The following is a 26,112-nucleotide window of genomic DNA, read 5'->3' as shown; positions in this document are numbered from 1 at the left end:
TTAACACATCTTTTATCTTCTGTTCTATTACCATTATGGACAGCTGGTTTGACCTATAACTCTGAAACCAACCTTGAATAAGCATACCCTTTCCCAGCAAATAGTACTCACTTCTATTCAAACACATTTTCACCGATGGGAGACTGGGGATCTGTTTGGGTTTCAAGAACCATCAATCTTAGGCACCATCAACACTACTCTGTTATTGTTTAAAAACGGATTTTTAAAACGATTACGATCTCCGTCATCAGAAGCGTTTTAGCTGTGTTTTAGAGTTGATCTCCGTCTACATTAAAACGACTGAAAACGCCCGTCTAGTGGCCGTTCACGCCCAGAGTCGTTTGTAAAGACACAACAGTCATCTGCAGAGGTTTCACAACTCAAGGGACTTTGCAAAATGTCTTTAACTATTTAAAAAGCTTAGTTGTCAGCTGACAAATAAATTTTCAATAACACAAAGGTCCTTGGCAAAGAACAAGGACCGACTTCTGAACTAACCAGATGATAAATAGACTTTGGTATTAGAGTTCTGTATTGTTGCAGATGTTGTTTTACATTTGTCAGAGAGAGACTTGCTTCACAAATGGATGTATGTTTGTGATACTGGACTATGCTGGCACTGTTTATTTCAATGCCTCTGGGACCAATCTCTTTCCTCTTAATGCCATCTATAATAGTCTTTGTATATTTCAATCAGCATGCTTTGTTTCTACACATTATTGTACAATGCTTGATGCACTCAGATCAGTCCCTTTGGATACAACATCACAATTTGGTATCAGCTTATTTTTAAATGCATACATTTGAATAATTTTTAAACTCCACTGGGAAGCTCTGATAGTTTAGGGACGCTTTATGGTTCACTTTGGCTTGTTAAAGGGTTTGTGTTCATGGTTTCTGACTGGAATCATTTACCGTTGTTGTTCTATATTTTTATATTGTCAATCTATATATTTATGTTCACAATAGTTTCTTCCACTGCAATACGTCTGCACAACACAAACCAGAGTAATGCACATGTAAATATGTGCAAATTGTTCTTTCTATAGTAGTTAATAGTTATTATTTTTCTCTATTCTTTTAATATTCTTATATAACTCGCATTTGTTTATTCCATATTTATATATTTCTACATTTATTTATGTCAACTGTATGTTTGTCTACGTGTCATCACCACAGCAAATTCCTCGTATGTGTAAAACACTATTTGGCAACAAAGCTCCTTCTTATTCTGATTCTAATATATATCAAACTACGACAATGAAATCATGTCACTTTCTTTCTTTTAATTCAAAGGGCTTGCACTGATGATTTTGCGTCAGTACTGATAGGTAACAACTTAGAAACAATCAATGCAACTACTTTACTTCATGTCAAAGTAAAAAACAAACAAAAAGTACTCTAATCAGGAATCAATCATTTGCACAAATGCATTCAGACAGAAATCACTACTGCAACCGATTAGTTTGTGTCTGTCAATCAGTTTGTCAACAGTACAGTTACCTCCTGGCAGAGTGCTTCACAAAATTAAGACATATGTTTCAGACATGACATGTAAAACAATTTCACTGTAAAACGCCACATCATCATAGATTGCTTGGAATTATATTATTTCAGGAATGCATTTTTTGTTACAATATATGTCATTACAGCTCCCAGCTTTATTCATTTCACCTTTTAACATAAAGAAGCAGTCCCACTCTTACATTGCTACAAGTTGTTGCTCTATTAGTAATTGAATTCCATTAATAATTGAATGTCGTCAGTCAGACATCAATTGTTGGTGCCTCCAAAACTGTTACAAATCTCTGGTGTTTTCTGAAGTGCCCCCACTATGGTTAAGATTTGGTTCAGTGTAAGCACAGAAAGAACTTCGAAGGGAAGGGAAGCTAATGGCCGTCTCCTTGGAGGAATTCAAACGGTCCATGTCTCAGCAAAACTTTGACATGAGTCATATGAGTAATAATACTGTGAAAGGACAGTTTTAGACATTTGAACATTCCTGCATCACTTTATCAACCACGGGGAAATCAGGAAAAAACATAACGTTTCTAGTGTATTCTAGCAACTGTTGTGTGAGGGAGAAAAGTTTCTTGTGTGCGGTAGCACCTATCTCGTATGAGTTTCACTGTCATTTATTCTTCAAAGATGACAAAACACAAGTGGGCTCTGCTACATTCATGGATATGTCCAATGAGAAAAAGCTTCATCATGTTTGGTCAAACAAGAGAAACCTTTGTAGCAGAGACCTTTGCTCTTGGGACAGTGCCCCCAAGATAGTTACATTTGCATGCAAGAAACTTTTCATTGATAAGATCATCTCTGATGAATTATACGATGCATGCAAAATAGCTTTCAGCTAAAGACACATTATTGCTCATGTTACTTCAGGGGCTTGTAGATTTCCATCTCAACTCATATTTCTTTTTTTTTCCAATAACAACTGGTGATGTCAAATTAAGGTTCCATCTGTAAGGGAGTGTGCTGGGAGCTTTGGGTGGGAGATTAAATATTTCTTGGTCTTGCTCTGTCCTTCGAAGTCTTTATAGATTGTTGAGCTCCAGAAGGGTTTGGTCCAACACCTGGTGCATGTCCAGGTTCTCTTCTTTGGCCTGGGCCAGTTTCTCTGGAAGAGGAAGCAAAGTCACAGGTGAGCTTTCATATACATTTCCTGTGTGGAACTGGAGATGTGGAAACTCCATGTCTTTTTCCACAGTGCACTGTTTGACATGACGAGGGTTTACTGAAAAGACAGACGGTAAGCTCAATCAAGCAGGAACATGGCAAACCTGCATCAGCTACACTACATTTTTCAATAACATTTCACAAAACTGTAATTTCATAATAATAAAAAAATACATCCATCATTTGGTACTTATTGTACTGGGGCTGCAACTAATGATTCTTTCCATAATTGGTTAATCTATCGATTATTTTAAAATGAATTATTACGTTAATGGATCAGTCAGATCACACATTTTTTGTTCCTGGGTAGTAAGTGTTATTTTGTAATTGCTTATGCCTAAAAAGTATAGAAAATTACAATTATTCCCCTAAAACTTTGATTTTTGTTCACATAAAGTCAGAAAAAATAACATATGAATCCAAATGAACCTTTAATTTATACACTGGCTTTGATCTTTGCCTGAGACAACTTATAGAAAAAGTCTTGAAAGTACTTGAAGGTTGCCGACTCCTCATCTAGAACTCTGACCAGTGGTTCAATAAGGCCCAATTTCAGGTGCAGTTCAGGTGGCATCATCACCTTCTGGGGTTACACTGGGAATTACAATTACCTATGATTTTGTACCATATTGTATACATAGTGAATGCATCAGCTTCAGCTCATTTTATGAAACACCGTTTTTAAAGTAATTCTCAGAGAATTAAACTAGATTCTTCAGTCATTCATACTGTGCAAAACATTTTTCAGCTGGAAAAGGCCAAAAAATGTTGTCAAAATGAAAATGAAATCAAGTTATTGGAACATCACTGTCACAGTGAAATCAACCTTTGTCATGGACTTAATCAAGGCAGGCGAGTCTATGAATTGTGTCATGACAGTATATCCATTTTTCACTTATGTACAGTACAAACATGATAGTAAATCCAACTGAATACAATCTATCAAACTTGTGCCATACAAACACACTCACTTCACCAACAAGTATTCATTCAAAGCTTTCTCAGTACCTTATTCACAGTGTGCACCTGGCTCTGCAGGTGTAGTGATGCACCGGTCAAGACTTCCCATGCATTCACCGAACATTTCTGTTTACTTACTACGTACTTCTTGACGTTGGAACATTTACAAAACACATATGCCATGTGCAGGTCACCTTCACTGAGGTCAAGAACTTCACCTGAAATGACATCACTGTAGTCATGCTAAAGTTGGATCTGTCTGAGGTGAGCGAGCAGGGAGAATATGACAGTGGGTGTGATGTGGCCTGACATCTACCGCACAGTGTTTCTCCACTGTTTTGATGCACTAGAAACAAAAAGTCAGATTTGAGAATTAACCTACTGACAGTTTCACTCTCTCTCAAAACTCTTCATACAATCAGCAAAATCATATGCTGGTGTCTAAAAAGAAAACGCCAAAGCCCCTCACTCAAGACACTAACGAGAAAAACAACCTCCTCGTCTGTCATTTAGTGCTGATAAACCAGGTGGTCTACAGCCATGCTAGCAGTGGCACAGCAGTGCTTTGAGCTAAATGCTAACATCAGCACTAGAAATATCAAAGCTAACATGCAGATGTTAAGCTGCTATACTGTTCACCATCTTAATTTAGCATGCTAATCCTTGACAATTAGCACTAAACAGAACAGCAAGAAAAGTGCAGCTGAATTTCATAGTTCTGCAGGTATTGGATCATAATAATTGGACATATTCTTATTTTGACCTGATGATGGCACTAGATGAAAAGTTAAAAGATCACCAATTACATTTCATCCTGACAGGAACAGGAATGTTTAATGGAGATCCATCCAGTTGTTGAGCTAGCCCATCTGAACCAGAGAGTTGGTCAGACCATCAGGCAGTCAGATGGTCCCAGACTGTGAGACGGTGACTGACACACCATCAGATGGTCACAGACAGACCGTCAGATGGTAAGATAGACCCTGCCTTTCCTGTCTCGACTGTCACTGTCAAAATATTTATTACACATATTCTCTCTGCTCAGTCACTTTGGATAAATTGTGAAGCATGGTAATGACATTTGTGTGAGTCTCACTTTCCTTGAAGAATTGTTCTTGATGGATTGGTTTTAACACTGCACTGCAGTCTAAAGCTGATGATACACGGAGCAACTTTTAGAGCAATGGTACTGGGCAATGCTGCCAGTGGTAATGAGTAAAGATTACTACTGTGATCCCCTTCCCCAACCACTTCACCACAAATGACGCTGGGCAACTGTTGTCCCTCTGTACAATTACTTTCCCTTCAGTCACACACTCCTGTATCACAGCTGCTTGTCCTGCTCTCTTTGCTCCCATTTTTTTAGTATGCACCTTTAGTAAGCGCTTTTACACTACATCTGCATTCACCATTCACTCACTTTCATTCACAGTGCTCAAACAGAAAATAACATTCACACACATTCATACACTGGCGGAACAGCCACCAGGGGCAATTTGGGGTTCAGTATCTTGCCCAAGGACACTTCGACATGCAGCTATGTTGATCCAACATACTGTCTCTGGAGTCCAAAAGTACCTCTTCATCGTTTCCCACAGTGAATGAGCCAACAGGAACGAAACTGATTCTCTTCATCATATTGTGAGCAGAAGACTCTCAGGTGAAATCTGCTCTCAGTGTCTGCACTTGTGTTGTAACCAGGGCATGATATTAACTTTGGTCACTAGCCAACGTGGCTAGTGGCTTTCCAGTTACTAGCCACACAGCATTTTCAATAGCCACATATTTGTTGTTGGAAAATTGTGATTAAAGTTGACTATGGTGTCCTTACATGTGCTTTGAATGTTGATCAGTGTACATTGTCCCTTTTCAAATAAACAAATAAATTCCAAAATGAAATGAAAAATGGTGTGCTGAAATGTACTAACATTATCATTAGCTCTGATAAGGTTGTGTGTAGCTCGTTTTTTTGAAAACATGTTGTCTAGTAAGATAAAAGAGTAGCTTCTTATAGTAGATAATGAAAGTGCTGCATGGGTGTAAAAGAAGAATTGAAACTGGCATGGAAAGGTAGCCTAGTTGTGATATGACAATATGATGTGACATAAGGGCAGCCCTGCTAGTAGTTTATGTTATTTTCTTTTTTAAACACCACCGTGTCCTTTAAGCATGAAGATATCTGTATTTTCACAGCATTTAACAGCTCTTTTCTCCTGGCTTTTCTCCGTCTCTGCCTTTTCTCTTTGTCTCATTCTCCTGTACATTTTGACACTGAACCTGTGTTGATGTGTGTGTGCATGCAACCAGTCACGTGTGATGACAGCGATCATACCTTCAGCTTAAAACAAGAAGGGAGGCTGACGGTCTACAGGTCTGAGGGACTGTGGCTGCCCTGTGACAGATTCAACTTTTATAGGCCTATTCGACAAAAGTCTGTCATATTTGGCGCACCTCAAGTGACGGCACTGCAGGAGAGAGTGACGCGCCTGTGGTCTGGATTCTCCTGCTATTAAAAAAGCTTTCTATTGCTGCCGCTGGTCAAGTTGATAATTAACGGCAGGCTGAAACAGCCCTCAGTCCAACGGCCAGTCCGCGAGTTTGATCTCCACACCATCAACTTGTTTACAGTGTTGTCGGTAAAGACAATAGGGTTCACGAAGGGATCAATGAGCAAAAACTATGTGCAGGCAGTAGCCTACTCATGGGAGTTATAGTGTCGTAGTGTCAAATTGCAATTAGTTTGTTATTTCAGATGACTAGAATTTTTCAGCATGCCAAAGTGGCTAGTGGCAGTGACTGTTACCCGCCACGGCTGAAATCTACCATGTTTGGCGAGTGTTAATGTCAAGATCGTATAAACATGTTCTGTGTGTTTCTCTAGGTGCTCTGATCTCCCCTGTGCATGTGTGGTCTCTCTCTCATTCTGCAGTGGTGTGTGTGCCTCAGGGTTTCTACATGATGCCAAAAGTAAAGAACGTTGTGTGAAAAGAACCATACATCATTAAAGGTTAAGTGAATGCGTTTGAAGTTTTGATCAATACATTTGCTGGTTTAGAGTTGCTCGACGTCCTCCTGGATCCATTCTTCATATACTGTATGTCTACAATCTACAAGTTTTTCCTCAAGGGTGTAAGGACAGAGGGTGTTGTATGCTGTAAAGCACCTTGAGGCAAATTTGTGATTTGAGAAATTGGGCTATATAAATAAAATTGACTTGATTAATCCAAGAGGGGGTCATGTGACTGGGAATGCAGGGGATGTTACACTGTCAGAAACCTGCATCAGATAAAAGGCATTATGATTTCAGGGCAAACAGGTGTTCTTTCTCCTGTGGAGAAGGCAGACTACCTGTGAGACAACAAATGAGAAAATTTGTCAACGCTGTAATGAAATTACTTGTACGCAGCACTACAAGTGGTTTTTGCATTGCATTGCTTAAGCAAAGGATTGACCAATAAAGATTGACCCTTTTACATTCAGTTTAGTTTGCCCTAAAGAGGTCATTTCATGCTAATTTTCAGGTTTAAAATTATTTAGGAGTTGTCCCAGAACAGGTTTGCATAGTTTGACCTGGATGACTGAGAATCGTCACAGACAATTTCTGAGGACATACATATACATATATATTACAATTAGGGGTGGGGGGGGGGGATTGATACAGCATAGTATTGTGATATTTGTCATGGCAATACTGTATCGATACACGGACGCCGAGTATCAACCTTTTATTATATAAATTGCACATGAGAGTTTTAACTTTTTGGTACTGGAATAACAAAATCTATTGCTCTTTCAATCCACTAGAAAACTCCATGTAGAGGACTGAAAAAGTGATACTTTTTGATAAACCGATGTTGACAAAGTTTTGAAGTTGGAAAAAGGTAATAAATTTTAATATATCTCAAAATATTTAAAATCGAATCGCAGCAAAAGTATCGTGATAATATCGTATCGTGGGGCCTCTGGTGATTCCCACCCCTAATTACAATTGCATAAAAAATACTTTAAACATGCTTATTTTTGTTTCCAACTGCATAATGGTGTGCTACATAGCAGTTGTTTATTATTCACACTGCTTATAAATGTTAAATAGAGAAAGTAAATGGAAGAGAAAGAAGGAAAGACTAGAAGGAGACAGAAAAGTCAAGACAGCTTTAATACATTTATTACAGGGGGGGGGGGGGTTCAGGTTCACATGGATATTTCAATAAGTCAGCAGTGACTGGGTGAGCAGTAACTTAACCTTCTGTGTGAAGTCCAGTGCTAACACAGATACAGATTACTGAGAGGAGGGTGCATTCAGCACATTTACATTTCTAGAATCTTCTAAGCCCCTAAAATCACGGTGGAATGGACCAAAACAACAGCAAGCAGGCGGACAAGAGATCAGAGAGGAAGGAGGGAAGGAGCAGCAGAAAGGAAGTGAGGCAGCGGCTACAGTGTAGTCATGTCATTGAGGGCCAGGTCCAGCTCCTCACTGAGAGCCTTGCCCTTCAGCTTCTGAGCATACACTTCATCTGGAGGAGGACACACACACAGACAAGGGACCGAGACAGATGCACAGAACGGAAATGGAATGATGCAAAGGGACAGGAAACAGAAAAGTTCAACAAGCTAAATAAAAACAGAACTGAAACCAGTCAGCTTCAAACGGCATGACCAAGATTCCCTGTTAAATGTCATCACACACCACCGAGCACAAGTAACAAACAAAAGCTCCACTCAACGCCTCCTTTAGCACAGGCCAGAGACGGCAGGATCAGTACTGGGCCTGGCAAACGCTTCCTGCAGCACAAGGTCTTTAAGGTCGTTAAATTGTTATTGATGTGATTAGTGCATTTAGGTGACCCTCTGGAAGATGTGAAGTCCACACTTCCTGGAAACAAGACCTGTGAACAGCTTTTGCTTTTCTATCTATCTATCTATTCTATCTGTGATATCACAAGAGACATTTCGCTGCTAGTTTTTTTTGTTATCTCATTTTAATGCCAGAAACAACCCTCATTACTCTACTAGTTGTCTACAGTGTAAAACATACTTATTAGCAGAAACATGTTTTCAAAGTACTCATAGTGCAGAATTAATCTATCATGTAAGCAGCATTTTAATATTGTAGCTGGTCAAGATGGAGCTCATTTCTCGCATATACAGTTGTTTTTTCAAATATAGTGGAGCAGAAATATAAAGTAGTATAAAATGGAAATAATCAAGCTAACAGGTATCTCTGAACTGAGTTTTAGTAAATTACTTGTTTACTACATGAAATGTTGTACAATGAAATACTTATTTTACAGAGTAACGTGGTCTGGTAGTAAGTTCAATTGAACACCCTGTGTTGGTAGCAGTAATCAATAAACTAAAATGTTTAAAAAAGGTAAAGGAAAGGTAAAAGAACAATGTTAAAAAATAAATTACTAAATTATAAAAAATAAAAAAAAAGGTCCAGAATTCATGTAAATCAAGTAAAAGTATTACAAGCATAATGTACTGAAAGTATCACAACTACTTGTTATGCAGACAAAAGGCACCTCTAATAGTGGTATATTATTATATATTGTCCTGGATTATTTTCAATCATGCATTTACATGTGAGCGGCGTTGTAATGATGTGTTAAATGAACTATTTCACCTACTAACCAAGTATTTTATAACTGATCATGCGTTCTGTGCAAAATATTAATCTGTAAAGTGGCTAGCTGGTTCATGGCAGAAAGTAAAGTCCGTCAGGGTTCAACTGTTTTGAGCAGTGTGTGATGCAGACGGCAGGGGCAGAGGATGCTCACACCTGTCCCCTGCTGGTTGTCAGCCATTTGACATGGCAGCCATTCGGAAGCTGCTCTCAGATTTCATATCTGCACTTTAAATGTTTGAATGTTGTTGTTGTTGTCACTTTTTTACGCTTTTTTATTTTCTTGAACTTTTCTCTGTTTGTATTTTCCTAACTTATTTTACTGTCTCTACTGCATGCATGTAAAGTACTGTAGTATACTAATAAAGTTGTACTACAGTATATAGCGGGGGGGGCTGTGTGATGTAAACTTTGTTTACACATCTGTGAGGGTGTAAAGGGACGTCTCAAAGCCCAGAATTTAGGACCGTTTGTGGGGACGGACTGCACATGACATCTGTACATGTTTGATCAAATTTACAAGCCTATGTAAATACACTGTGTAGTATACAAACAGCTGCATGCATGTACGCTGTGCATGTTTGTTTTGGAATATATCAGGCTGTTACTCAAAAAGCTTTGCATTTGCAAAGGAAATGGGAACAGATGTATCAACAGTGGAACACCAACGCAGGTGGCATGTACGGGTCTGTGTGTACAGGCTGCACTATTTAGCCACCAGACATAGGCAGATGATGAAATATACGTTGGTCCTATACACCGCTTTAGATTTTGTCACATCATCAGCTCAGGCTGGCACTTGAGAGCACCTTAAGACTTTTACAGATCCTCACAAAGCTGTGCTTATGGAGGCCATAAGAATGCAAAGGTGAAAACCACAGAGATCATGCTAGGTCTCATGGCTAGTAATGAGTCAGAGGTGATTTGGTCCTTCCAGTCATCAATGGCTTCCTCAGATAGAACTGCAGGACACAGCACAGCTGTGCAGCCAGCAACAGCAGAACTGGGATTAGTGAAGCTGTTAGCTACTGTAACATTATTCACTGCAGGACAGTGAACAGACATGTTACTGGTGGCAGAGACAACAGGTGAGTGTTGAATACCTTCCAAATCATCAATGGTCTTCTCCAGCTTGGCCACAGACCTCTCTGCAAACTCTGCACGGGTCTCAGCCTGCGACACAAACCACAGCACAACATGTGTCAGTGCAGTCTGACATGTATTAACACAGTCTCTCTGATCATTTAGCTCATATGCAGGAGAGTAACACAAACATCTCACCTCCTTCAGTTTGTCAGTAAGGACTTTAATTTCTTCTTCGTATTTATCCTCCTTTTGTGAGTACTGAAATCCAAACATAAAAGTGCAATTTAAATACATTTACAGCTGCAGAATTAGAAACAAGAATCAGCTTTATTGCAGAGTAGGATTACACATACAAGGAATTTGTTTTGGTATTTTGGGGCGCATAGTAGATAGAAAATATTAGAAAGACAAAGCCAGTACTGCAGGTCAGTAACTACTAGAGGTGGACTTCATAAATGGATGGCAAATACACTTCTTTGCTGTTCTATTTTGGAAGATTATTTGAATCATTTTGAAGAAAGGCAAGTAAGATAATTATGCATAGTTGGGTTTGAAACACAAAATGAAACAGTAAAATGTTAGGACAGTAGAGCACTTGTCCTCATGCTACCATTAGAGCTGGACAATAAAATAACAATAATTAGCGCAATATAATTTGTTTTAATAACAATATAACAAAACAAATATTTGATTTTATTCACTTGACTCATTAGGATAAAAAAAAATTATTATTGATGTTTATTATTGTTTTAAAGGACTGAAAAGAAACATTTTCCTTTTCTTTTATTTCTCGGGCATATTTGTTAACAAAGATTTTACCATAAATTATTTTGAATGTTCTGCCTCAGATTTGTAAAGTGATCCACTGTGTGGCCTCAAGTGTTGACCATAAAGAAGAGTTTAAACCACAATTAACCATTCACCATGACTCAGCAGCAAAAATCAGCCTTTACACTCAAAAGAAATAACGATTTGATACTTATCGTGATAATTATCAGTATCGAAAGATATGAAACGCTTTATTGTGATAACATTTTTGGCCATATCGTCCAGCCCTGGCTACCATGAACTATCTCTAACGTGTAACTATGTGGATAAATGATATTGAATGAAAAAGTGATGCTTATCTCTGTGACTTGAATGTAATGATGACATTACAAGAGAGGCACAAGGCGAGGCTACTTGTTGGTTGATCATTAACATAGTGTAAGATCATTTAAAGCAGCTTTAAACAGTTTTTCATGTCTCTACAGTAGGTTACTGATGGCCTGTCCCCCTTGTGTATGTTCATTACAGTACATTCCAGTCACAGAGCAACACCTTTTCTCAAAGATACTGCAGTTTCCAAGGTATTTCCAGGATCCTCAAAAATTCCTGCATATGTGTTGTTGAATGTGTTCAATGACTTGTTGCGTAAAGTATTTTTTAAACTAGATTTCAGTATGGACAGCACATACAGACTGGCGAGTCCTGAGGCCGAATGCCCATCAGCTCCTACTGTACCTTCTCAGCCTGGGCTTCCAGTGACTTCAAGTTGTTGGTGACATTTTTCAACTCTTCCTCAAGGTCACCTGATTTACTAAGCAACGTAAGAAAGAGGAAAAGCAAGAGAAAGCAGTGATTTGAAAGGTAGGACGGCAGAAGAGATCAAACCCGGACACCGTTGGAAGGACCACTCCAACATTTTTATAAACATTTTGTCTGTCCTACTCAGAGACAGAAGATGGACATCTATCATGAAACAGATCTGTTTATATCTGACTCTGAGTAAGACAGAGAACAAGGGTTTTTAAAGGGAAAATGAAGGCAGCGGGGTCAAAGTAGTCATGATACTAACCTGGAAGGATGGCGGATTACAGCCAAAATTAAGATACAGATAAATCACAAATTAAAGTATAAGTCTGTTGTTATTCTATATTTTACTTATTGTCAACAAATCTCAGGTGCACACACAAACCAACAATGTGTTAGTCCATCTCTCAATACGTGGCTCTCAGCTAAAAGCTTAAATCTTTGAAAACACCTCACAAATTAATTTTTTACTTTCTTAAAAAGGATGAGTAATTTCCTAAAACAGCTGCTCACCATAGTTTTATCAAACACACAGGAGGAAACTATTTTCAGCAGCGGGTGATTTCACATGTGCTCTAGTGAGGGTTTGGGGCGGCAGGACGGTGTGTGTGGGACTGAGTCAAAATAAACTACAGTGTGTGTGTTCGTGGTGATGAAGGAACACGTCACCCAGTGCAGCAGTGAGGCTCACCGATGTGCTGAGTCATCGTGTCACTTCCTGTCCAGCCTCTGTTTTACTTGCTTCTGTAGTTCAATGCAATCTCTCATTCAGTGTTTCTTTCATCAATTTTTCTGAAAAAAAATGAAGCCGGTTCCTGGGATTTCCTTTTCCTATTCTACAGCATCCACTACAGCACCTGTTATTAGAAATCAAAACCATGATTTTAACAAAGCTAAATAATGATTTCTTTCAAGCAGCGTCATCGAACCTATTGTCTAAGCTGCGGTGGTCTAGAGCTCCTGGTAAATGATGCATGCTAAGAGCAGCTAAGAAACATTGTTGGGCATGTATACAGCCTGAAATGAAGCTCTGCAGACAGTACACAGGGCTGAAAAGTTTCTCCTTACTTCCTCTGCATGTTTCGTGTACAAAAAAACCCTATTTCATCTCCATTTTGATTTACAGTCAACATTCTCCTAAAAAGATGACTGAACTTCGATCACAACGTATCCCTCTATCTCTCCCACATTTTCTGTCCGTATCTCACACCTCAATCAACCGAAGGCAAACTACTGAAATAAATAAATAAACAAATAAAGATAATGCCAATTTCAGTTAATATAAGTACATGAAATTACATTTTCTGTTAGTTTTTTTTAACTCTAACTCATTCTACTTCTGATAATCAAACCTATGCCCTTGAATCAATTTCTTGTTGGTTTGGGTCTTTTCCTGGGAATTGTTGACAAGAAAAACAATGTAGAATATCACCAGATTTATCACTAAAGTTCTGCTTGAAGGTAAGTGCAGGTTAGACAGAAAACAGAGAGAGGGGTTGAGAGGCTGCAGGTCAGAGGAGCAGAAGGCAGCAGATCAGAATCAGACCTCGGTGGAGTTCGTACAGTAAGTACCTCATCCTCTCCGCACATCATGGACTTCAAATTCTGGTCCATTAGCCTGAGCTCCTCCTCCAGCTCCCTCACTCGCCTGCAGGGGTTAGTCCGGGGGGTCGGGGGGTGACGGGAGACAGTGGGCAGAGCAGCCATAAAACAATAACAAACCAATAACAAGTCCCATACAGGTGATGGTGGTGGTGTATCCAGGCGTGCATTACATAAAAACACACAGGATGAGAACACAAATCACACATCCAGGTCTCTATCTGATTAGTGCATTGGTTATTTCCTGCAGCTTGTGATTCACACATGACGCTACAGTATCAGAATAATGTGCACTAATGCTGAAATGATTAGGTGAACAATCATCGACAAAAACTTTAATAATTGATTAATCTTTTAGGTCATTTCTAAAGCAAAAATTCCCAACTTAGGTTCCAGTTGCTGGTTTACTCTGTTCTATGATTAATCAATTTATTGAACCATTAGTTGCAAGAGAATCATTGTGACTTGAGTCCATGCAGCACTTTCAATTCCTACTACTACTATAAACACTTAGAGGATGATATTATTGTAAAGTAAGACACTCATTAATGACAAGCGAATGTGTAAGATCACATGTTGTCATAGCAGTGATCACATGATCTCTACCATGGCAGCATGAATAATGCACAGTGGCTCGTGTGTCGGCGTGAGCTGTCATGGCGCAGGTGTTGACTTACGCCTCGGCCACCTCAGCACGCTCCTCTGAACGCTCCAGATCCCCTTCCAGGATCACCAGTTTACGTGCAACCTGCAGACATTCAGCACACACTGAAGTGAGCCCTCCTAACCAACATCACCATTCTGTCTTTTCTTACCCTGCTCAGAAAGAGGATCTACACAGTCTCAACTGTGTTCCAACGCTATACTACATACTGTACTGTGTGTGTACACTATGACAAATCTAAGTGGTAAACTTATTACCCTTCACCAAAATGATTATAGAAAATGTACAGAAATAATGAATGATTCTTAAAATGTGAGTTTATTACTTTATACCATTTGCTGTTATTCCTGTGACACAATTACATCATCATTTCTGATCTGACTTTTTCCTATTCTTAGTATCCCTAACTCTTCATTTCAGTCCCTTTTCCTGTGTCAACAGGTGCGTGGTATTTGTTTGTAGTGTGAAACTGGCACACAGATCATGTCTATGATGTCATGCAAAGACCACGAGAAATCGGTCATTCCCCCACCTCTTCATATTTGCGGTCGGCCTCCTCAGCAATGTGTTTGGCCTCCTTCAGCTGCATCTCCTGGATCTCCATCTTCTCCTCGTCTTTTGTTGCTCTGTTCTCTATGACCTTCATTCCTCTAAAAGACAAGAGGGACAGACAACAATGAGCAGTCAGTCAGAAACTACTGTATGCCTGATTATATTCAGTATTCTCGTTCTGGCGCTAGCTGTAACTTCTACCTACACCAAACTAATGAATGTTTGGAGATTCAACTGTGTAGTCTGGAATTATTATTAGTCCTATTATCATCATTATTATTATCATTATTACTACTATTACAATTGCTATCATTATTATTACTATTATTACTTTTATTGATATTTGTATTACAACCAGTGCCACCCCGCTGTTTGTACAGGAAGTCTTCTTGGCTAACCCCTAACCCGCTTTAAATTTCTATGTAGAACTTGTATTGTGCCACTGTGTGCTCTTCCTCTCTCTCTCTTTCTCCCCCTATCTCTCAACCCAACCCAACACCCACCCTGAGTCTAGATTCTGCTGTAGGTATCTTTTAAAAAGGAGTTTTTGCTCATGCTTGCTCATGCTTGCTCATGCTTGCTCATGCTTGCTCATGGGGGGAATTGTTGGGTCTTTGCAAATAATATTACAAAGAGTACGGAATGAGATAACGTCTGTGATGAATTGCTGGTATATACAAATAAAATAGAATTAAACTGAATTGAACTGTAGTGAGTCCTACTCATTCTGTAAAAATAACGTACAATGTGTTTTTTGTCTGAGTACGGGCTTTATCAAGTCTGAGAAAAACTACCCTGATGATGTCACAGTGATGTCATCGGAGTTATCTCAGCTTGGGGTTGGAGACTTCAAATGTATAGCAGAAGGCCTGTGTTACAAACTGGAGGTGTGAAGGGTGTTTGGATTTGCTTCTTTAATACCTCTGACTAAGGGACTAATTTGTCTCATTAGTAGCAGGGTTTGTAGAGACTATCCCGGAGGGATAAAGAGACAAGATGCAGCTATGTCAGCTGGTCCAAAAAACAGCGCCAGACCGCAAGAGGACCACGGGGCAAAAAAACCTCTATTGAAACTCCACATTCCAAGCAAACTCTGGGACACAGAGTGTTAAGATCTTGTACCTCTCACTCTCGTCTGCAGCTTTCTCAGCCTCTTCCAGCTTCTGCAGAGCAGTAGCCAGTCTCTCCTGAGCTCGGTCCAACTCCTCCTCCACCAGCTGAATACGCCTGTTTAGAGATGCCACTTCTGCCTCTGCCTGTAGGGACACACACACAATATGCTATACATACAAGATACATACAGTATATACAGTATATACACACACAACAGTCTGTGCTAGCCAGTAGACAGAAGATGAACATGTATCTTTATTTAACTCTCTTTAACTCTTAAAGCTTCTTTTGATGTGGCTAATATGCGACACTAGGCCAGGTCACACGTCTGTACAGATAAAATCAGCAATGTAATACCTAAGACACACAGACTTATTCCAGTGCAACTGAGACCATGCTGATAGCGACTAATAGCTAGTTAATTATGTAAAGTAAAGCTTTGGCTCATTGTAAAACACAAGGAAAGAAACAAAGAAGAAAAAACAACTCTTTGAGCCAAAAGGAAGTCAGTCCAGAAGAGCAAAAGATGTCATGATGATGTCATTTTTGCAGTAACAGAATTTGACATTTTGACAGAGAAAAACTCTTTCTTCTCTCTTCTTTAAACATCTATGGAGGAATCCTGAGTGCCCGTTAGACTGTGAAATGGACATTTCAATAGTCCCGAACAGCACATTTGTCTGATTATAGGAGCACAATCACCCTTAGATAATAAAAGAACTATACATTTCCTAAATCAAGAATGTTTTTACAGCCAATTTACATTGGGATACACACTGAAAGTCTAATTTACTGTCATGCTATGATACCAAAATATAAATATAAATAACTTTAACTCTGGGTTTTGTCCACCTCCTGTGGTCAGCTTGTGGACTGTAGGGGAAAGCAGGGTGATTTGAGCCTGTGGGGAAGTTCAGCCAACCCTTGTTTCTAAGCAACCATAGACAAAATTGGTCATGTGACCACACATTTTTGAAGAGTCATCTATTTTACTCACCCTGTGATGGAGAGAGGCCCAGGGAATGAGTGATAAGCACATTTAAGTACAAAAAACTGGTTTTTTTTTTATGTTTTATGATTCTTGTGTCTGAACAATTAGAGAAAAAGTGCAATGAAATGTTGTACACTGGCATTTGGATTGGCAGGCCTACTTCTCATTGGGGGGCAAGGCCTTGGAAAGTCATATTCTGAACAATATTTTAGATCCATTTTAGGTGTTATTCCCAGGGATGCACCACATGCTGAAATATATTTAAATATTTTAGTAAGAGACATGTACTGTCTTTTCTGTCTATACTGTCTTTTCCTCACTTGCAGGAAGCCTGCTTACACACTAACGCAAATATTTTTAGTACTTTTTGCGTGACAAGATGACGTTTCCCTTTAAGATTTAGTTTCAATTAGTGTTAAGTTACTCGGTATTGATTTTAGGACTGTTCTACATCTAATATATGATTGTTTTTCATCTTTCAGAATGGACCAGCCGTTCATTCATGAGTCCCCCAGGCTTCCGGTCTCCGGTGTTGAGCAGAGTGTCGGTGTGTTACCCTCTCCCTGGCCTGCCTCTCCATGTCCGCCTCCCCCTGCAGCATCTCGGCCCGGTCCTCCGCCTCGTACGCTACTTGCTGCAGACTTTGGATTTTCCTTCTCACCGCGTCTATGGACGTCAAGGACGCCATGCTGTGCACACTCTACTCCGCTGCTCCTAGGTGTCACGGTGTTTCCGTGGCAACGGCGTCAGAGGTCGGAATCGACGCATGATCCTTCCGGTTACAGTTTCAAAATAAAGTGATTAGCCCCTTATATTGACATGAAACCGCATGCAACGCGAAACACGGGACCCGGCAGGTGAGCATGAATTAGTATTAATCCTTAGTCATCTTATTTCTTCATTTATCCTCTGAAATGAACAATTAGTGACCTAAAATTTGGTTACTTAATTTGCCTCTTTGCTCTTTATACAGAAAAAGAACATGATGATAGACCCATGATCTCAGTATCCTGGCTATGACCTTGCCGCGGAGCAGTGGCGGACTCAGGCTGTCTGAGGGGCAGGGGTGAAAAAAACAAAAAGGGCACCAGCTTCACGTGGTGGGACAACAGGGCGCACAAACGGAACGTTGCACATTGACTCGTATTCATTCGAAATTCTTGTCTTTTCAGCGTCAACAAAAGCTAGCATAGACGATCGGTATTCTCGATTGATCGATTCAGAAACAAAACCTCCACGCAGCGTAACTTTGACTATAGAATAACAAAGTTCTATGGGCCCCTTTGGGATTTTGGGCAGTATTCGGTATGCCTGTACAGTATCCCGTCCCTTCATCATGTTTTTTGCACACTGAGCCACCATAGAGGGCATATTACCTTGTTTTATTTACGAAAGGGTCATTCAGTAGGGCACTTTTGCTGCATTTTTTTTAACATGGGGTAACCAGGGAGGTTGAGCTTGGGTCATCATCAGCAGATGGTCAGGTGTCTCAGAGGAAAAGGTTGTTCTTCTCCAAGTCCCACATTAACAGTATATTAATATACTAATACTGATATATTCATATTATTATACAGCACCATTTATTATTAAACAGTATCTCAAATAATAATAGAATGTGTATTTATAGAAGAAAATGCAGGTGACTGCTGCAAAACAAAATTTCGTGCTGTTTCCCAATGGGGCATCTTTCTTCCATGTATTATTTCTTTATTAGGCTAGTATTTGAGGTATTGAAGATTTTATGCACTCTCCCATAGATTGCAATCCAATGCAAATAATCATAAAAAAATAATAAATTGATATTGATGGTAGAGTATAGTTTAGTAGTAGTGCATGCTACAATCACACTAAATATATAGCACTGATATTAACTAGAGAAGAGATTGTGGTGGGGCTGCTGGCTGCTGACAAACTGACATGAGCTGTAGTGAGAAAGGGAGATGACATTTAAGTGTCTTAATAAGGATAAAACAGCTGAGGTCTAGAACCTGTACTACCTTGTACTAATTGTTACAGTTTAGTGTGTGTTGTGTGGCTGTGCATTATTGTTATCACTAATACCTGTGTTGAGCTGCCTTAAAGCCTTCTGTGACATCCAGTATGTGGCAGTGGTTTCACAATAATGTCAGTCAACTGGTTTTTACACATTTTACATATATGCTGAATCTGTGCTGCTCTGGCCTGGAGGTAGAGCGGGTTGTCCACTAATCGGATACATTGGTGTATCGGTGTGTGAATGGGGCGAATGTGACGTGTAGTGTGAAACGCTTTTTGGTCAGAAGACCAGAAGGGCGGAGGTAGAGTTGAAAATAGCATTTACCGGCAATGTAAATGCTGAAATGTTTGTAAGTGACACATGTTTATCTGTAATAAAGCACATTTAGTATCACACTTGGAATATTCAACTCGATGTCCTGAGGCAGAGATGTTCGTGTTGGAGTGAACACCACCGCCAGTAGCAGACTCCTGTAAGCAGTGGAAACATAAACAAAATCATGCATTGCTCTAATTCTTTTCCATCTTTGGTAGCATCACAGTAACACTGCATACAGGAAGGTCCCACGGCTTTCAGGACCAATACAGTGAGTCTTCACTCTTGTGTCGCTCTAATATTTGCACTATAATTGGTCATAAATGCTTTGACTCTTAACTCATGGAAACGTAACTATCCAGAGTGACTAGCCCTGAGCTTTATAGCATATTCTGAGTTTAAGCTTAGAGGCAATATACACCACTAACATTATACTGACCAAGACAGGGTAGAGAGTTACCAAAACACTTACAGTGAATATATGGGCGAGTACTTCCTCCCAGAGTGTGTAGCTACTCCAACAAGTTACATCAATCAAATGGTTAGTTAGGTGTTTCTGGTTAGACGTGGTATTTAGTTAGAAGGTTAAGGATTTGAATTAGAGAAGCTTATTGAGGTCAACCACAGCCTGGGACAAGCTTTGCCTGAGAAGACCAATTTAGGGGAAATCCGGTCCCTGAAACATTAACATACATGCAAGAAATGTGGTTTGCTTTGGAGTGTGACTGCATTTGATCTGGGCTCATAATGGCTCTCAAATCTGAAAGCATTTTCCTTAGTTGAACATTGTTTTTTCAGGGCAGTTCACAATTACAAGTGCTCATGTAGAGATTAGTTACATTTCTTGTAATTGTTTCTTGTTATATATTATTTCTTGTTATATATAAATGATTCTTACAATCACAAACTCATCTGTGGAGGGTCTGAATAGTAGTGTGCTATATACCAAGAGGGACATAGGTACAGAGAGAGAGGCAGACAGACTGACATTAGCACTGTGGCAAAATGTCAAAGGGTAATGAGCTGTGACTGTGTCTGAAGCTAATATGAGGCTTCAGCAGTCCGAGTTATACAAATCAAGTGGAGATCTATAAGTTACAGTCTTTTTAGTATAAAATGTGTGTTTCACTGTTAAGCTGCAATGGATGCAGTGAGAGAAGAGCGTGAACTGTGTCCTGATATTAACTTCTCATATATATTGGAATACATTTTCACACATGGAAGGAGGAGTGTGGATTTTGTCCCCCATCACATTCACTGGACGTGCATCAGAAATGGATCTTTTAATGGCCAGTGTTAATAGAATTTAAGCAAAGCCTGTTTCAGTGTTCATACGGACATCTGTAATAGTAGTAATCTAGTAATAGTAATATTCCACACTGTGTGAAAAGGAGAATACCTATAGAATCTAGCACAGTTTAGTAAACTTAAATTTAATATTGGTGCATGATACAAACTGTTACCAAACAATACTTTTATCTTATTGCACAGTTTGCAGTTGTCCAGAAAGCAACTCAAAGGGGTTCCACGTGGTTCCAAGAAGCTGCGGCATCTGTACAGGCTGGTGCCAAGCAAGCACTCAAGAAACCAAATCCTCTACCCCAGGCTCTCCAGATTGGTTAGAATAGAAGGCATTTGCCTTGAGGTGTGGACAAGCTTTATGATATGTTGGTAAAATTTGATACAGCACATGACAGATTTAATACCGTCTCTGCTGCTGCTGTCAGCAGGGAGCCTGCTACTCAGCAGGAGCTAATGATGACGCTTTGGAGATTCAGCACAACCCGCTTTAAATTGTACTCCTGTAATTCAGCCGGTGGTTGTGATTATTGGTCATCTACGATTTGGTGGGAGTATAAAGTTTGACTGACAGTAACAAACTGGCCTGTGCATATTTATGCTGGTTTATAGGACTAGTACTGCCACTGATGCTCTAAATTTACAACTGTGCAGTAAATCAAGTTAAACACCTGAAGGAGCCAGTTTGAGTAGTGATATAGGAAACATTTCACAATCACATGCAATCAACAACATGACACCTGTGGTACTGTGTGAGGGATCAGATGTGACCAGACAGAGTACAATAGGTTAATGGGGTCTTAATATAGTTCCCTCTCTGCAGTAATGTGACCCCTGGCATCGGCACCCTTCACTTACATCTGTTGCCTTTTTCTCCGCCTGCTCCAGCTTCTCCTGGGCATCCTTCAGTGACTCGGAGTATTTGTCCAGCTCATCCTCCACTCCTTTCAGCTTCTTCTGCAGACCCAGCAGCTCCTCCTCCAGCTAAGCACACCAACACACAGTACACACACACACACACACACACAACCACACATGTCAGACAGTTAGATGCTTGTCTTTGACACGCACAACCAAAAAGGATATTGATTCATTTATTCCAAGAATAACTGCATAATACACACACCTATTCTCTATCCAAACCTCTCTCCTACAAAGTACATATACTCCTAATTTGCTCTGCCAAATACATTTTGGATTAATGAATGATGGAGGAGGACCAGGAGGAGGTCAGGGCGAATGTTTTTAGATACAAAGCTCGGGACTGACAGAGAACAGGGTTAATGTCTTGGCCCCACCTGTTGTTAGGGTTAGCCTGCTAAAGATGGCATTTAAAAAGGTCAAAACATCACCTCTCGTGCTTCAAGTCAGTGTTGTCTTTTTTAGCATTCAGCCATCTTTCACCACCATCATTCCCAACCTTAAAGCAATACACTATCTCCGAAATCAGGCAAGTGAGGTTTGAAAGGCCCATCTCATAGAAGAATTTCTCCTCTCCTGGCTTAGCACCCTTGTGGACTACATCCAATAAATTCAAACGTTTGGTGTCTGAATTGTACATTAGCTTTATTCATTTAGCTGAAGCTTTTATCCAAAGCAACTTACTATTGTTACATATGTCAGAGGTCGCACGCCTCTGGAGCAACAAGGGGTTAAGTGTTCCTCAGGAACACTGTGGTGGATGGGTCATAGTGGGGGATTGAACCTAGGTCTCTCACACCAAAGGCATGTGTCTTATCCATTGCGCCATCACCACCCCATCCCATGTAGCAAACTAACTTGCCTTTTTCCTACCAAATCACACACAATTAATTAACAATTAATTAAACAGGCATATTGCTATGAAATTCAAGGCTCCCCAGAAGACAAGCCCTTACGATTTGGGACACTGAAGATCTAATTGGCAGATTGTCATGAAATCCCCAGAGCATATTAATGCTCCCATGAGAATAACCCTTTATATTTTAATAACGCCATAACAGAAAATTCAGTCTAACAAACTGATTGCTGAGCATTTTCTTGTTCACCCCAAGCTGAGCCCCTTCCATTTAGGCCTTTGTAATCCGGTGACTCATTTCCAAAGATTGTTTCAGCGAGTTGCCATTTGCAACAACAGCTTCAAGGACTATAAAAAGCCAATTGTAAATGACAGTGATGTGGCCTGACCACAATGTCCCCTGGACAAATGTCCTTTCTATATCACTTCTGACAGTCTCTCCCAGCCTGTAGCCATGTAAGGCCTCTCAGTCACAAATAGCCTGGGACAGTCCTGATCCTACAGTCTACAGTACCCCTCAAACCAACAGCCTTGACTGTCTTTCTGAGAGGAGCAACAATTCAAAGAAGGTGGGGGTCTTTAGAGGCAATACCGAAATAGACATGGCAGCATTCAATGCTGGGAGAAGTGCAGAGAGAAGGGATTGTGCAGGCATTGTAACAGCTATGAGCTGCAGTCCTCTGGGAACATGTGCTATATGGACAGTTGCATTGCTGAAAAATTGCTTTCTGTTCATTGATTGCTATTTGATTTTGTCAGTTACTCTGTGGAGTTGCACAGGACAGACTACAAGTCATCTATGGGTTCACAACAGGTATCTGGAGCTGGATTCGGCAGGGGTCGGCTGAGTCTGAGTGTACTGGATGATGATGATGTTGGTTGGTTGGTCACTCTATGGCTGAATTCAAATGTCCACCCTCTGGAATCACTGAGCCCTCCAAGACATGTTCACCATCATCACATCAAGTCTGTGAGGATGCAGACTTTGGACCTCAGTCCATGTTTCCATAGATATGAAAGCAAGTTCTTGACCCCTTAACCCATCAATGTTAAACTAAATGCTTCGTAACACATCAACCTCAAGCATAGGCAGCGCTATTAAGAGGCCAGAATGGTCATGAAAACATTATCCTCGTATGCAATAGCTAACAGAGAGAAAGAGAGAGAGAAGCCTCTAGTTACTGATTATAACGACCAGTGCTGTTTTTCTGCATGACCTCTGTGTGGCGTTTCGGTGCCCAGTTGACAGGTAGAGAGGAACATGCAGCTAGTAGGTTCATTCAAATGCGAAAGAGAGTTAGGTGAATATTGGTGTTGGATGTTGTGCTGAGAATAGACGTAGCAGAACTATGTCCGTTTCTGGAGCAACATCACCCTGCTGCCACTGTGTGTTGACGTCATGCCGCTCTGCAACATCCAGACATTGTGATTTTATGGAGAAGCCGATTCTTCGGTCGCTGATTCATTGCTGTCAGTGTGATTGGCTCTGCTTCATTTATTAAACATTCACCGTCCAATCTATGGTCCAGTCTTCATCCAGCTCTTTCACACAGTCCGAGCCAGAAGACAAACCTAAATGCTATACACCCACATGTCAAAGCATGTAGCAAACATAATTAGTACCCAGTCACTGGGGCCATGCCTTGCCTTCCACTACTATCAGGCCAACAAATAATAAATACATAGAAGAGACAGTGTTGTCCGTCTGTGTAGCAGTGTGGGGAAGGCTTTTTAAATAGTGAATAAGTATAAAACATCTCTGTAATTAACAATATTTTCAGATGGGGGTGTGCTGGGGGGACTTGACCTCATTTGGTCTCAGCCCTGTGCACATTCATGCTCACAAGGGTTTTATGTCCCAATGATCTTTTCTCTGGGACAAACTTGATATTGCATGAAGAATGAGAAGTGCAAAATCCATTCATTCATTCATTCATTGAATTACTTGAGAACGTTCTCTGTACTGAACTTACAAAAACTCCTGAGCAGGTAGGACTTGTTTGAAGGTTTTAGTTGATGAAGGCCACTGATTGATTATCTTACCTAACGTCAGGCTGTGGACGTTTGCCATTCAAAGTCTTGATCTATGTGCTGCAAAAGATGCAATTGATGATGAAAATGAAAGTCAGTGTCTTGGGAATCATGTGAAGATTACAGACACATCCCTTCCTTATCTGAGAGAGCGTTTTCTGTTTATTTGGGCATCTCTTTTACGGCCCTGTGCAAACATCATTCTATCTGTGAAGTATGGCGTACTCCAAGGTTCCATATCAGGCCTCATCTTATTACATAATATATATATAGTAAGGGATTGTTATATTGATAAGGATCCCTTACATTTTGTTCCAGGAGCACTTTGGTAGCCTAGGTGTTAAGGCACCTGTCCACTATCTAATAACAAATAATGTCTCCAAAAAATAATTACAAACTGAATTTGTTCTCAAAGAACTGTGACCAAGATATTTACTGAGTGAGGCATTTTTCCTTCAGGCCTTTAGATGAGCAGCAGAATCTATGGCCATACCAGACCAAGCCAGACTGTAGCAGCAGAACTCACAAGAGAAAAAGATTCTTTCAAAAGTTACAGTGTGTTTCTAAAGACCAGAAAGGACCATGATCATCTAGTGATCTTTCGGAGTTGTTAACCCCCTCTGAGCCTGGGCCTTTACCGCCCCCCCCCCCCCCCCCCTGATGGTGCAAAGACTGATGACATCCATCATGCCTCCAACGAAAACGAGGCTGCTGCTTTCTTTTTAGTGCTATATAACCCTTGATATCCAGACCTGCTTAAGATTCTTCCTCTCTTGTTTTACAGTTCTTGTTAGTTTGAGTTCCCTTTTTATGTTCTTATTGCCTTAGTCGTATTTGAAACATTGTTTTAAAAAGGTCTCCATTAATAAAAAGTTTCTACGCATTTGATTTCACGATATTTACAACCAAAGGAACAAAGAGCAGTGCTAGGAAAATCTCTGTCTTTGGCTCCAGGTGACAAAGGGGTCTTTACCAGTTTGCATTTGTCCTCCGCTCCCTTCTTGTCCCCCTCAGCCTGCTCTGCCCGGTCTATCGCGTTCTCCTTATCCAGCTTCAGCATCTGCATCTTCTTCTTGATGGCCTCCATGGTTCTTCAGGTGGTGTGTTCTCGGCAGAGGGACAAGAAGTGTGTCTGGTTATCCGGACTGAGACAGAGGCGCCGGTCTGTGATGGGGACGGAGGTGGACAGGAGCGCGCGAGCGGATTGTCTGAGCGGCTCGGGGAGAGCTCGAGGATGGAATACCAGCTGCACGAGCCCCAGACTTTTTTCTCGCGCAGGGACGTTGCCCTTATTTAGGCAGCGAGAGTTGTCCAGTCTGCGTGCGTGACGTCCGACTTCAGCATTGTGAATAAATCAGGTCCGTTTGCATCGGAATCAAACCCGAGATTTGTTCCCCCACAGAGAAAAGTATGAGAGAACTGTCAACAAATCAAATTCCAAGTATTAATGTGGCCAGCAAGTATAGCCTACTTCAGGAAAAGTAGCAATACTACTCTGTGAAACACTTCTTCACAAGTAGGCTAAGTGGAGAAGACAGATGCAACAAAAAAGTATATTTCCCCCTTTAAGTAGGCCCTATAAGCCTAGATGCAGCGTGGAAGTAGTAAAATAGTTAGTGAGAGGGAGCAGGATACATGTTGAAATTCTTCTAAATGTAGTTAACAACAGAAAAATAACTGATTTTAAAATAAGACAGAATATCATGCAGTGTTCACTTGAAGAGGGAAACACTGAAAATAAACTGAAACTGGAAAATAACCAAGACAGAAAAGGTGAATTTAAATCAATGGTAATAAGAACACTTTTATTGTGCACAGCAATAACCTGTGTGTAATCCCA

The 26,112-nt window shown here is 40.3% G+C and overlaps 1 protein-coding gene across 4 annotated transcripts; it reads right to left on the bottom strand.

The window, feature by feature from the left end:
• Positions 1-1,266: 1,266 nt before the first annotated feature.
• tpm2 (tropomyosin 2 (beta)) lies at positions 1,267-25,512 on the bottom strand. Of its 4 annotated transcripts, none has more exons than XM_038734056.1 (9): positions 25,246-25,510; positions 21,323-21,448; positions 15,873-16,006; positions 14,731-14,848; positions 14,212-14,282; positions 11,864-11,939; positions 10,556-10,618; positions 10,378-10,447; positions 1,267-2,626 (listed from the first exon to the last, which is right to left on the bottom strand). In XM_038734056.1, exons 1-9 carry the CDS (start codon positions 25,357-25,359, stop codon positions 2,544-2,546), a joined length of 855 nt encoding a protein of 284 aa, XP_038589984.1. In that variant the 5' UTR covers positions 25,360-25,510; the 3' UTR covers positions 1,267-2,543. The 4 variants fall into 4 exon arrangements, with proteins under 4 accessions (XP_038589984.1, XP_038589982.1, XP_038589985.1 ...); XM_038734054.1 differs by lacking the exon at positions 11,864-11,939 and adding an exon at positions 13,505-13,580 and having other exon boundaries at positions 25,246-25,508; XM_038734057.1 differs by lacking the exon at positions 1,267-2,626 and adding an exon at positions 7,786-8,162 and having other exon boundaries at positions 25,246-25,512.
• Positions 25,513-26,112: the final 600 nt, after the last annotated feature.

This window comes from Micropterus salmoides, unplaced genomic scaffold, assembly GCF_014851395.1.
Source record: "Micropterus salmoides isolate LMB-PRFRI ecotype aquatic unplaced genomic scaffold, ASM1485139v1 Ms_hic_scaffold_20, whole genome shotgun sequence".
In the NCBI taxonomy this organism is placed as follows: domain Eukaryota; kingdom Metazoa; phylum Chordata; class Actinopteri; order Centrarchiformes; family Centrarchidae; genus Micropterus; species Micropterus salmoides.
The sequence above is the reverse complement of the archived record's forward strand: the minus strand, read 5'-3'. Positions and strand labels throughout refer to the sequence as shown.

What these genes read in the sequence shown, in the direction of transcription:
- tpm2 (XM_038734057.1), bottom strand. Translation starts at nt 25,359, where the DNA reads ATGGAGGCCATCAAGAAGAAGATGCAGATGCTGAAGCTGGATAAGGAG. An exon ending in CGGAGAAAAAGGCAACAGAT is followed by an intron (nt 16,007 to 21,322) that starts GTAAGTGAAGGG and finishes GTGTCCCTACAG; the next exon opens with GCAGAGGCAGAAGTGGCATC. An exon ending in GCTGCAGACGAGAGTGAGAG is followed by an intron (nt 14,849 to 15,872) that starts GTACAAGATCTT and finishes CTTGTCTTTTAG; the next exon opens with AGGAATGAAGGTCATAGAGA.